At 41.5% G+C, this 13,417-nt stretch overlaps 2 protein-coding genes across 2 annotated transcripts in view; one reads left to right on the forward strand and one right to left on the reverse strand.

The window, feature by feature from the left end:
• LOC126817386 (scavenger receptor class F member 1) overlaps window positions 1-2,930 on the forward strand; it is a 69,655-nt gene extending 66,725 nt beyond the window's left edge. The window contains exon 6 of the mRNA XM_050544341.2: window positions 1,106-2,930. Within this exon, the coding sequence (XP_050400298.1) occupies window positions 1,106-1,622 (517 nt within the window). The 3' untranslated portion in view covers window positions 1,623-2,930. The remainder of the gene's footprint in view (window positions 1-1,105) is intronic.
• Window positions 2,931-5,306: 2,376 nt separating this feature from the next.
• Window positions 5,307-11,275, reverse strand: LOC126817397 (high-affinity choline transporter 1). Its single transcript, XM_056100327.1, has 5 exons — window positions 11,263-11,275; window positions 10,150-10,296; window positions 9,482-9,611; window positions 8,462-8,679; window positions 5,307-6,247 (listed from the first exon to the last, which is right to left on the reverse strand). Exons 2-5 carry the CDS (start codon window positions 10,273-10,275, stop codon window positions 5,702-5,704), a joined length of 1,020 nt encoding a protein of 339 aa, XP_055956302.1. The 5' UTR covers window positions 10,276-10,296; window positions 11,263-11,275; the 3' UTR covers window positions 5,307-5,701.
• Between the last annotated feature and the right edge of the window lie 2,142 nt (window positions 11,276-13,417).

A 13,417-nucleotide genomic window follows, 5' to 3' on the forward strand; every position in this document is an offset into this window, starting at 1 on the left:
GTAGGGTCGCCTGTCCAACCTCGTGGGTTTTCTCCGGGTCCCCCGGGTTCCTCCCACTGCTAAAGACCCCTACGCGCAAGCGAATTATTGAAATAAAATTAAACCATATGTTAGTCCCGAAATGACCTAGTTTGTGTCGAGTGGACGTTAAACCCCATTTCTCTCTCTCTCTCTTCCTTTACTTTATTTCTTACTTTCCTCCTACTTTAATCCTTACTTTCTTCCTTAATTTATTTCTTACTTTAATCCTTACTTAATTTATTTCTTACTTTAAACCTTACTTAATTTATTTCTTACTTTAATCCCTACTTTCTTCCTTTATTTCTTACTTTAATCCTTAATTTATTCCTTGCTTCAAATATATGACACCGTTCTCATCAAAATAATATATATAACAATGCATCATAACCCTTAGGGCAGTATTTCCCAACCCGGAGCCTGTTAAAATATTGACTAAGTAAAATTCAGTATGGAATAAAATGGCCGGTTTAACATCCTAATGGAACTCGGCTAATGGAAACGGACATTATGTTATTCAGTGAGCTACGAGGGAAATTTACGCGGACAGTGGCGTTTTCGACTTCTCTCGGTTGAATACCATGTTCCGGCGTGGTTTCCCCTTAGCAGTGGTGCAGGACGGAGGGCCAGACAAGGACAGCTGTCTAGTTGTTTGGGTGGGACGAAAAACTGAGGTCCCGTGTACACATTGGCGTGCACGTAAAAGATCCCTTGGCAGTTGGAATTCGATATAAGAGTAGGCCTTAGTGCCGCTGACCGGGCAACATTTCCCTCATAGCACACTGTATGGCGCATGCCCGTCTTCATTTGCCCAGTCGGAGCAGTAAGGCGTTAAACCCCATTTCTTCCCACAAATTTGTTTATGAGTTCATGGGACCTTGTTTTCTTTCTTCTATCGGAACGACCATAAGTCGTTCCTACTTCTAATTACATATGTAACCATAGAAACCAAAATTAAAAGGATATTAAGTTTGTCTCAAAATGACCGAAGTACACGTTCCATTCCATCCCTTCATTATAACAATTGCTAATTATCATAGTATGTATTTTGGAAGCCATTCAATTTGCGTTTTTCTTTTCTATTCAGAAAACGAAGGTCACATGACATGGGTTTAGAAGACGAGGTCGCTTCTGAATTTGAATCAGCAGACGCCCACAATGCCAATCGTCGACCAATCGAATCGGAATCACCTTATGACGTCAGATTTTTGAATCGTCTTGATAATCTGATGTCATTTAAAGGCCAAAAACGAAGCAAACACGAACCATCGGTCGCGTACAGAAAAACACAACCCGCGCTACCCAATCACGGCAATGGTTATCGGGACTCGGAGTTTTCTGATGTCGACGAAACTACCCCTGGGGATTATGTGAACGTTAAAAACGTTGGTCACCCCCGAACATCGGGTGGACTCATCTATGCTAATGGTATTCTCATCGAGAACAAGAGAAAGGAAGCCGGTAAAGGAGGGGAGTCAGGTGGTGGTTATGCCAATGTACTACACCAGTATATCAATTTGAATAAACCCCCAAAACCAGGGGCTTCCACTGGAGATTATCAAAATATTGACCCAGATTACACACAACCGTCATCATATTCCTAAATAGCGCAGCACAGATCCGATCATAGTCGTAGAACAGGGCCCCGTTTCTCGAAATCTTAACTAAAGATAAAATCAAAATTTTAGTAGATACTTCAATTTTGATTGGCTAAGCACTAAAATCGGCCTAATATTATCCAATCAAATTACTAAAATTTGGATTTTATCTAAGTTAAAATTTCGTGAAACAGGCCCCAAGATAAAATCCAAATTTTAGTAGATACTTCAATTTTGATAGGCTAAGCACTAAAATCAGTCTAATATTCTCCAATCAAATTACTAAAATTTGGATTTTATCTTAGTTAAAATTTCGTGAAACAGCCCCCAGAGCAACCAAGTATTCCTAAATAGCGCGTTAGAGACCTTATTTAGTCAATGAAGAGATAACCTTGATAGAATTGACTTTGACCAATACTGAACTGACTCTTCGTCATATGATTAATGCATGCCCAAATATGGCAAAGTAGGTAGCGCCTTTTGTATATAGATTCCAGAGCCGTATATAGGGACACCGGTATTATACTTTCTTCATAAAATATTATCAATATTATGAAACCGACTAATTAAAGATGCATTATGTAAGATTTATATAAAGAGCTAGCCGTTCTTGCTATGATGAGAAATGAATATTTGAAATTTTTTATTCAAATTGCTTTATTCTGGGCGAAGTTATGACTATATGAGAGAGAGAAATGGGGTTTAACGTCCAGTCATTTTGGGACTAACATACGGTTCAATTTTATTTCAATAATTCGCTTGTGCGTAGTGGTCTTTAGCAGTGGGAGGAAACCGGAGGACCCGGAGAAAACCCACGAGGTTGGACAGGCGACCCTACTCCTTGTCACGTACAACCGGGGAATCGAAACCCCGCCAGTTGACTCAATGACAGACCGTATGATACAGCGCGCACATGCTAACTATTCGGCCATCCAACCCCCCATGACTATTTGAAGATGGAGCGCGTATTGTTTATTATCGTAGCAACGGTACTTAACAATCGAGACCAAGTCTTGATTATCCATTTATTTTCTCATTAAATTTTTACCCCGCCCTGGTGTTCTAATCCATATAAATCTCGGCCGTCCGATGGTCTAGACAGTTGATTATAGGCTTACCGTGTGCATAAATTTCTAAAAATTAGTTTATATAAATTCCGAAGCCCCCCCCCCCCCCGAAAAAAAAGAACCTGCAATTGTCCGATTTTGACCTTACATAATGCTTCTTTAATAAATTGTATGTATTTGTAAAATATTATAGTATTTCTCTGTTACTCATTGATGCAGGTTTTAAATAAATATTATTTTTCTGTTGTATTTGACTTATAGTTTACCATAACCCCGAAACCGGAAGTGGTAGACTAACGCCACCTGGCCTATGTTACTCCCCGGTCCGAGCTACCACTATACCCCAAATTTCAGACTCGGGGCAGACCTTGTGTAGCCGCAAACCCCGAACAGACAGACAAACAGACAGACAAACGACAGTCACAAATATTAGTATAGATTGTCTTTCATTAAAAGGTCAAGGTCAGTTTTCGGGATTTGGCTTAGTTGTGAGAGACAAACTTAAAGAAATGAAATGAAATGGGGTTTAACGTCCTACTGTTCTGCTCCGAACCGGAAATGAAATGAAATGAAATGGGGTTTAACGTCCTACTGTTCTGCTCCAAACCTGGGCTAATGAAGACGGGCATACGCCTTACAGTATGCTATGAGGGAAATTTTGCCCGGACAGCGGCACTACGGCCTACTCTTATATCAAATTCCAACTGTCAAGGGATCTTTTACGTGCACGCCGATGTGTACACGGGACCTCGGTTTTTCGTCCCATCCGAACGACTAGACAGTTTTCCTTGTCAGGCCCTCCGTCCTCCATCACTGACAAGGGGGAACCACGCCGAAAAATCGGGATGAACTTTCTCGGCCAATGCAGGGATCGAACACCCGACCTCCAGGCTAGCGAGCCAGCGTCTTACCCACATAGCAGTGTGGTAGGGCTCGGGGCACCCAAATAAAATAATATCCTTACGTAGTTTGGGTCCCTATTCAAATTTTGGGGCCCTTTTAATCTTGAATTTGCGTGGTCGTTTTTTATGAATTGGTAAGATTTCCAAACGCTAAATTTGTGCATAAGCTAGAAAAAACATTCAGAAAACACCATTTGCGATCAGTTTTTCAAAAGTTTTCTCGGGCCCAGGGGCGAGCAACTCCCCAGTCCGTCCCTGCAGTGTGCAATAAAGGAAGTTTTACTCAGACAGTGATGATACTTTTTCTAATGAGAATCAAAGAAGCTTATTATGATGGGAAAACACTGAAGCTAGGTTCCTACTATCCAGGCCTGGAGCCAGCTTGTTTACTGCGGAGGGGCAGTGAAGGTTTTAGGGGGGAGGGGGCACAGTCTACAGTAGGCATTTTAGAGCTTGCCCCCCCCCCCCCGACTACGGGCCTGCTACTATCACAATTCGCCCTACGATTGAAATCGTGGTTTTAATAATAATAATAATAATAATAATAAAAACTTTATTTAATGAGGCAACGTATTTAGTTTGCAAAAAAACCCTAATCTTCCATAGGTCCCTCCTAAACTACAAAGACATATATACATGTAATATCAGGATAAATTTAAAATCATTAGAAATGCAATAGCATTTTAAAGTGGGAAGTTTGATAAGTCACTCCCAAACTACAAAACATATACATTATACAAGTAGAATATAGGAAGAACACTATAATTACACACAAAATAAAATAGAATGCAGTTGCAAGTTAAAAATAATAAGTATGTCATCAGTTGAATATTATGGTTCCTTCAGTGTGCAAAATAAATGAGTTTTCAGTTTAATCTTAAAATTTTCAACATTTTTACACATCTTTATATCAAAAGGCAGATTGTTCCATAAAAGACATGCAGAATAATGAAAAGTACGTTTCATGGATTCCGTTTTGCATTTTTGAAGAAAAAGAGATTTACTGGTCTGTGAACGGAGCAAGATATCCGTTTTGGAAACAAGAGATTTTTCAATAAAATGGAAATTTAGATAAAGTGGAGTATTAAATGTAATAATTTTGAATTAATCGTGGACCAATCGTAGTGATCCTATCAGGTCGTATCATATATTGAGGTCAATCGTAGCAATCGTATCTGCACGTATCAGAACACAATCTGATTAAAACACAGATCCAATTTCGTTTCGTTTTTATAGTTCAAAATTTTACTTGTCTTTACTACACTTGGATCTGGGAGCGTTGTTATTTAACTCGTGTTCTGCTTGAAATGAGGGGTCAGCCAATCAAATGGTCTGTCGAATCGAGCGTTTGACCTTTTTTGCGCGGAACTGTCGGTAGACATTAGCTGCAATTGATATCAAAACAAAACAAAAGTATATAAAAAATACATGGCGGTCGCTAATTGGTTAATCGAATGACTGACTTAATCGGGTCAAATGTCGCTTGCTTGGTACCTGACGTCATAGAACGTGAACTCCCACTATAACTTGTTAGATCTACTTGTAGTGTAGGCCATCGAAAGTATAAAAAACGAAACGAAATATAGATCTATATTTTAATTAGATTGATCAGACCGTGGGCTCAATCTAGGGATAATTGTATCGTAACGCACCGCACAGCAGTGGAAACCTGGTATAGCATAACTCTGATTGACTGTCGCAACTATCGCAAAGACAAGTGGTCCAACATCATAATTTTTATTTTTCAGAACACACAGTAGGCTATAGAACTTACAACTTGTCAGCAAAGAACGTTCCGAATGACAATCGAATGCCACGGATTTCAGACCATCACAATTCTTTCAGTCCCAAAAAACAGATGCTACGTGAGGAGAATCGAGACATGTTAACACACCAGTAATTGTTATGCCATATATTAGTTTTTAGTTTGTTACTGTTCCAAATGTCACTCAAACAAGTTCGGTATCTAGCCGTGACGTCATCGAAAATTACAGCTGTGGTGATTGGTCGAGATAGTATCATGGTTTACGCATGCCCGAAATTCTTGTTCTTACTCGATGGATACCAAATGATGGATTGAGAGAATTCATCACCGGAACGTTCAATTGAGTGTCTCCTATGTTTCTTCAAAACCCGGGCGTCGTTTCGCATTTGACATATCGTCCATTGCAAAATTTTTGAAAACCCGTGGTGTATTACTTTTGCTAAGCTCGCCATTTTCTCTTATATTATCACTTAAGCACATAAGAACGTCGTACTTTTTAGGAATCAGGTTTTTCCTAAACAACATCTCCGTTAGTTTAGACAGAGACACTATAATCAAGAAACTGGTAATCATTGCGAAGGTTCTGAACGGGAAATTCTGTCCATATTCCGGAGAATAGAAAGGGTAATGAACTAAGGCTGGAAGACTAAGTAACGATTCACCTCCCACGATCCTCAATGTAAAACTGACGACGAAGGCTGTTACACTGCCATACGCATTGGTTCCTTTAAAGTACAATATGCAAATTAGTTGTGGAAACATGATGACGTACATCAGATCTGAGCATAGAACATACAAGCCATAAACACTACGAGCGCTGAGAGCTACAAGAGTTGACAATAGACCACACACTAAAACAGATATTCTAATCACCCACGATATTTCACCATCTGATGCCTGAAATAAAGTTAAAAAATGACTGAAAATGTTTTTAAAACATGTAGGCCCTACGAGAGTGAACCGAATATGACGCCATTGCAGCCATCTTGGAATAAATTTTAAAAAAAGAATGCTTTACAACATGTACGAGAGTGAAACGAATATGACGCCATTGCAGCCATCTTGAAATAAATTTTAAAAAAGAATGAAAATGCTTTAACAACATGTACGAGAGAAAACCGTATAGGCTAAATCTATTTGTTAAGACCGGCTCAATTTTTGTCAAGGTCGCTGAGATGTAAATAAGGTTAGGGCACGTTGGCGAGATTGTAGGTTAGGGTAAGCACTAGGGCTAAGTCCAGGTTTAGGGCTAGTGTTTGGGATTAGCACTAGCCCTGTTTATATCTCGTGACCTATGACGAAAATTTGAGCTGGCCTTATAATTCAGCACTAACAGAACCGAATATGACAACATCATGCAGCCATCATGGAATTGTGACTTCATAGTAAAAATCGACGTCCGTCCAAGGAACAAGCATGTCAAGTTTTATGTCCACGGTAATTGAAATGGCGGAATCGTGGGGCTTTTTTTTAAAGAGCATCGCCCTAAGAAGAAAAGTAGCGTCAGAGGAAAGGTCCTGATCTCTGAAATACAGCATTTGGTTGGCATTAGTTACCACCAGCCGCCATTATTAAAAAATCAAAGACTACCGTAATAGGCCGTCTTATTAAAATTATTCCGTTCTAACCAGTAATTTTTCTGATTCAAATTAACAATCTAAATGCAATATTATACTTTGTACTTCATATTTAGGCCTACCTATTTCTCTTAAATTGTAATGTTATGGAATCTACAGAACTGTGGGAAATAAAGATAATATAAGAAGCCTACGGTTGTAGGCCTACTGTGGACGAGAAACCGAGTGTAACGTCAACGCAGCCATCTTGGAATTGTGACGTCATATAAAAATCCGTCAATCGATGCACAATTGTCGAAGGAAAAACCATACCTAGTTGCATGTCGATCGTAATACCTCCCGTCAGACTGGGGTGGCGTCCTTACTGCGACGCTACGGCGACGGAAAATGGTCGCAGAGCGCGGCAAGATCGGCATAAGCGCGGTAAACGCGTGGTGGAAACGCCAGATATCGTGCCGTGGTCTCCATACTTCATGGTCGTGAATGATCGCATAGTCACCGCGTTTGTTTTAAGCACGTTCAAAACAAACGCCAAGACTTTGCGATCTAACCTGGAAAGTTGTAATGCCCCAGTCAAACCGTGATGGCGTCCTTACTGCGCTGCAGCGACCGTACGGCGACCAGAAAATGTACAAAGTCGCCGGCAAACGTGAACACAACGTACGAAAATGTCCCAAAATATTACAAACTTGAAAACATGCTCAAAACAAACGCCGTGACTCGGCGATCATTTGCGACCATCGAGACCACAGCGCGATACCTGGCGTTTCCACCACGCTTGTACCACGCTTATGGCGATCTTGACGCGCTCTGGGGCCATTTTCCGTCGCCGTAGCAACGCAGTAATGACGCCACCACGATCTGACGGGTTAAAGAACGAGACTTTTTTCAAGTTTGTAAATTTTTGGGGACAATTTCTCGCGTTGTGTTTACCTTGCCGGCGACCTTGTGCATTTTCTAGTCGCTGTACGGTCGCAGCAGCGCAGTAAGGACGCCACCCGGTCTGACGGGGGCATAATTGATTAAGTGAATAACGAAGCCTTGGGGTTTTATTTTTTTAGGAAATGAAATGAAATGGAGTTTAACGTCCTACTGTTCTGCTCCTATACTGGGCTAATGAAGACGGGCATACGCCATACAGTGTGCTATGAGGGAAATTTTTCCCGGGCAGCGGCACTATCGCCTACTCTTATATCGAATTCCAACTGCCTAGGTATCTTTTACGTGCATTCAAATGTATACACGGGATCTCGGTTTTTCGTCTCATCCGAAAGACTAGACAGCTGTCCTTGTCAGGCCCTCCGTTCTGCACCACTAACAAGGGGAGACCACGTCGGAAAATCCAGATGAACTTTCTCGGCCAATGCAGGGATCGAACACCCGACCTCCAGGCTAGCGAGCCAGCGTCTTAACCACCTAGCCACCGTGGCTCCCATTTTTTTTTAGGAACAGTGTCGGAGAGCGTCGCATCCAAGAACAACGAAAAAATGAATAGCGCCTGTTTAAACAAATTTAACCTCGGACTAAAACTTACCTGTGGACGAAACAGGGGTTTAAAAATATTCATTGCAAAAACAGAGGCAGACGATAAAATACTGGAATCAGCAGAGGACATGACAGCAGCGGATATTGCTCCTAAACCAATGATGGCAACCGGTGCGGGACATAAGTGTTGTAACGCCAATGGTAGGACGTAGCTCATCATTGTTGCGGGAATTGGTACATCACCACCATATGTCGTTTGGTTCCAATCTGAAATCAACGTTAATATATTTATTACGCATTAGGGGGATTAGCCAAGGCACCACCAATAGAATGCAGATACGAAAATTGGGTGGCACACCATTTTAAATTTAGTCAATTTATTAACAGGAACAAATCATGCTTTATTAGCTAGTACAACAAGAGCTGTTGGTAAGGACGCAGATTCAACTCTTACAGACTGCAATAGGCAGATTTTTAACTCTTGTATAATCTATCTATCTATCTATCTATCTATACTAATATTTATGACTGTCGTTTGTCTGTCTGTCTGTCTGTCTGTTCGGGGTTGGCGGCTACACTAGATCTGCCCCGAGTCTGAAATTTGAGGTATAGGGGTAGCTCGGACCGGGGAGTAAAATAGGCCAGGTGGTGTTAGTCTACCACTTCCGGTTTCGGCGTTATGACGCCCGAGCGAAGCCGGGCATTCTTCTAGTGTTTAATAATTTAGATAACATTTCAGGCCTAAAGAAAGGTCCGCTATAGGAAGATTTAGCTCTTGCATAATGTGTAACGGCCGTTGATAATTAAATCAATAAAAGTGGATAATCGAGACTAAGCTGTTTATAATAATGATTTTAGTAATGATGACCGAGACTATGCCAAAATTTCACCCGCTTCTTTCTCGGCTCATAGTGGATCAATTTGACTGAAATTTTCAGCAAATTACCTTTACACTATTTAGTTTTTAACTATTATAGCGAGAATTGCTCCCATAATAATGTATCTTTAATAATTTAGATAACTTTTCAGGCCTAAAGAAGGGGGGGGGGGGGTATGTTTATATAGTTACCTGTGGCTGCAGCGGCGATACCCAGACATGCTGCTGGAACAGCAAACAGAAAACATCCTATACTAGCAACGAAAGAAGCAATTCTCGCTCTCTGTGGAGTCTTACATGCTAGACATCGCTGTATATACACCTATAACATACAAGCAAAACCAACACATGAATGCGGATTATATTTTCGATCTCGGATGCAATATAAAAAGATAAAAGCATAGATTAATTTAAACTGTTTGATGCAGTGTGTGTGTGTGTGTGTGTGTGGGGGGGGGGGGCTCTATCATCATTTTGAAGTATACACATAAACACTGAGCTCTTTAAAGAGAGAAATCCAGCACCTCGTTTGACGTTATTTTTTTATTATGAATTAATACGACGACATTGTGATCAATTTCATTAATGCAAAGCATTAATTGTGATATCACATATGTCTATTTAATAATCTCGCGCTTGGAATATCCACCCTATCCCATTATCTGACAATAAAGGACAAAGCACACGACCGTGACATCTTTTATGGAACTGAGAAGGTGGGGGTGGGACGGTTGGACCCCGCACCCCCACCCCTGCCCGTGTAAACATTGTCATTGACGTAATGGAACCCGGAAACGCCGCTAGAAAGAATTATCGTATCCCTCTTCCTTTAACAATCCACGGTGGGACCAAAAGCGTACCTGCCACGGAATACCTCCAAATATAAGTAAACAATATATATCAAAATAGCTTCCCATTTGTGATGGCTGGATTTCACCTTTCCAGGTACTGTTAATCCTGGTATAATCCACTGCTGGATGCGTCATGGCGAACGGTACAGCCGTTACCTAAAATAGAACAATGACCACATAAGGCAAACACAATTTAATTTTTAGTTTACGATGTTCAAAACTTAAAAATGTAAACTAATTGAGTATACTGAAATGAAATGGGGTTTAATGTCCTACTTTTCTGCTCCGACTGGGCTAATGAAGACGGGGCATGCGCCATACATTGTGCTATGAGGGAAATTTTGCCCGGGCAGCTCCACTATGGCGCACTCTTATAAAGGAATTCCAACTGCTAAGGGATCTTTTACGTCCACTTTAATGTATACACGGGACCTCCGTTTTTTCGTCCCATCCGAACGACTAGACAGCTGCCCTTGTCAGACCCGCCGCCTTGCACCAATGACAAGGGGAAACCACGCCGGACAATCTCGATGAACTTTCTCGGCCAACACCGGGAACGAACCTCCAGAATAGCGAGCCAGCGTCTCACCCACTTAGCCACCATGGTTCCGAGATGTCTTTTACGTGCACGCCAATGTGTACACGGGACCTCGGTTTTTTGTCCAATTTTAACGACTAGACATTTCTCCGTGTCAGGCCCTCCGTCCTCCACCAGTGAAAATCCCGAGGATCTTTCTTTTACCTTAGAGGGGGTTGGATGGCTGAATGGTTAGCAGGTGCGTGCTGTATCATAAGGTCTGCCATTCATTCAACTGGCGTGGTTTCGATTCCCCGGTTGTAGGGTCGCCTGTCCAACCTCGTGGGTTTTCTCTTGGTCCACCGGTCTCCTCCCATGCTAAAGACCCTTACAAGCGAATTATTGAAATAAAATATTGAACCATGTGTTAGTCCCGAAATGACCTAGTTTGTGTCAAGTGGACGTTAAACCCCATCTCCCGGCGATACAGATACAGTAGAATTAACGTACCAGACCCACGGCGACACAGATACAGTAGAGATGCAGATACAGTAGAATTAACATACCAGACCCACGGCAATACAGATACAGTAGAATTAACGTACCAGACCCACGGCGATACAGGTACAGTAGAATTAACGTACCAGACCCACGGCGATACAGATACAGTAGAATTAACGTACCAGACCCACGGCGATACAAATACAGAAGAATTAACGCACCAGACTCACGGCGATACAAATACAGAAGAATTAACACACCAGACCCACGGCGATACAAATACAGAAGAATTAACGTACCAGACCCACGGCAATAAAGATACAGTAGAATTAACATACCAGACCCACGGCGATACAGATACAGTAGAATTAACATACCAGACCCACGGCGATACAGATGAGTTGAATAACATCAGTGTAAGCCACAGACCATAAACCACCGAGGAATGTATAAAACACAGCTATACACGACGATATTATGATAGCCAGGGTTTGGTTGATATCTAAGATGATGGATATTGTTGAGCCTGTGAAACAAATTGTATAGATATATAAATGAAACGTCCCACTGTTCTGCCCCGACTGGGTTAATGAAGACAGGCATAAACAGCGGCGCTACGGCCTACTTTAATTCCGAATTACAACTGCCAAGGGTTCTTTTACGTACACGCCAATGTGTTCTGCCCCGACTGTGTTAATGAAGATGGGCATACGCCATACAATGCGCTAACGGGGTAATTTTTCCCGGACAGCGGCGCTACGGCCTACTCTAAAATTGAATTCCAACTGTCAAGGGTTCTTTTACGTACACGCCAATGTGTACACAGGACCTCAGTTTTCCAAACCATCCGAACGACAAGACACTGTTCTTGTCAGGGCCTCCGTCCTGCACCACTGACAAGGGGTATCCATATGAAATTTCTCGGTCAACTCCGTTTACTCACTGAGTCACCGCGGCTCCCTGTATAGAGATATATAGATATATTGTGTCCGTGAGTAATCAGCACATCCTCACAGCGGTCGTGAAGGTATGTAAATTCCAAAATATGTGTTGATCTGAAAGATTAACAATTTCTAGAAATTTGAATATGAACCAAAAATAATCCAAAAATTGATTATATGCATATAGTCTAATATTAAAATAGCATTCGAATAACGAAAAGAAAAATGATTATTCAATGTGTGTGTCTTAATGTTAATGTTGTCGTTTATACTCCTGATGTAGTTTAGTTCCTGTTTAATTTATGTAGCTGTTTTACATTCGGTTCCTATGTAAATAGCGAGATAAATGGGGCTTAACGTCCACTCGACACAAACTAGGTCATTTCGGGACTAACCCTATATGTAAGAAACTGATCTCTGTTATCACAAAAATAGTGTAACATGTGGGGGAACAATAATAGTTCAGAGCGTACCGAGAGCTGCTAGAACTGCTGCCGTCCAAAACAGATCACTCAGGAACTGTGGAATACACAACACGGCACCGACATATTTCCCCAATTTCTGTTGAAAAGGATCAAACATCGTAAAGTAACCAGCTTCCCTCATTTGTGGAGCAAAAAATAATCCACCTGAAAAAACATAGATAACCATTTAAATATAAAGGTCAAGATACAGGGGCATGAGGAACAAGATCCCGTCCACCCCCCCCCCCCCCCCAAAAAAAAAAAAACAACAAAAAAACCCAAAACAATAAATATATGTATGTGCGGGGGAGGGGGAGGGTCGCACCCAGTGCCGACGATACATATTGGGCTGTGTAGCATATCTGACCCACGGTATATGTTTGACACTGGGTGAGCATTATGATTATGATTACAATGTTAAAAAAATGCATTGAAACTGCGTGCTTTTTAGCAATTTGCGAGGGTGTGCATATACTCAACGGGAGCTGTATGCTAGTGTAGAGAATATCTCCTTATATGTACCCCCTTATGGTACCTCTTTGACAGGTTATCCCTGTCACAAGATCACCTAATATATATATGGTCATGTGACCTGTTACTACGGTAAAGCGGGATTCCCCTGCGTTCATTTGGGAGATGGTAGCCCGGAATTTGGATCGAATAGAATGCCGTATGTCAGATTGCTGTTGTCCTCTTTATAATATGGGATCCTAAACCCTCGAGCGTGTGTTTAGACACCAACACACGCCCTACTAGAAGGAAAATTTCTCTGGCAGTAGTCTTTCCGCCTACTCTTCAGCGAATTCCAATTGCCAAGGGTTCTTTTACGTGCAAACTGAAACCGGTTTTTTGTA

This window comes from Patella vulgata, chromosome 4, assembly GCF_932274485.2.
Source record: "Patella vulgata chromosome 4, xgPatVulg1.2, whole genome shotgun sequence".
NCBI classification, from domain to species: domain Eukaryota; kingdom Metazoa; phylum Mollusca; class Gastropoda; family Patellidae; genus Patella; species Patella vulgata.

Excerpts from the sequence above, each read along its gene's own strand:
- LOC126817397 (XM_056100327.1), bottom strand. The coding sequence starts at position 10,275 with ATGACGCATCCAGCAGTGGATTATACCAGGATTAACAGTACCTGGAAA. Across the intron at positions 9,612-10,149 it reads TTGGAGGTATTCCGTGGCAG|GTGTATATACAGCGATGTCT; the intron begins GTACGCTTTTGG and ends TGTATGTTATAG. Across the intron at positions 8,680-9,481 it reads TATCGCCGCTGCAGCCACAG|ATTGGAACCAAACGACATAT; the intron begins GTAACTATATAA and ends CGTTGATTTCAG.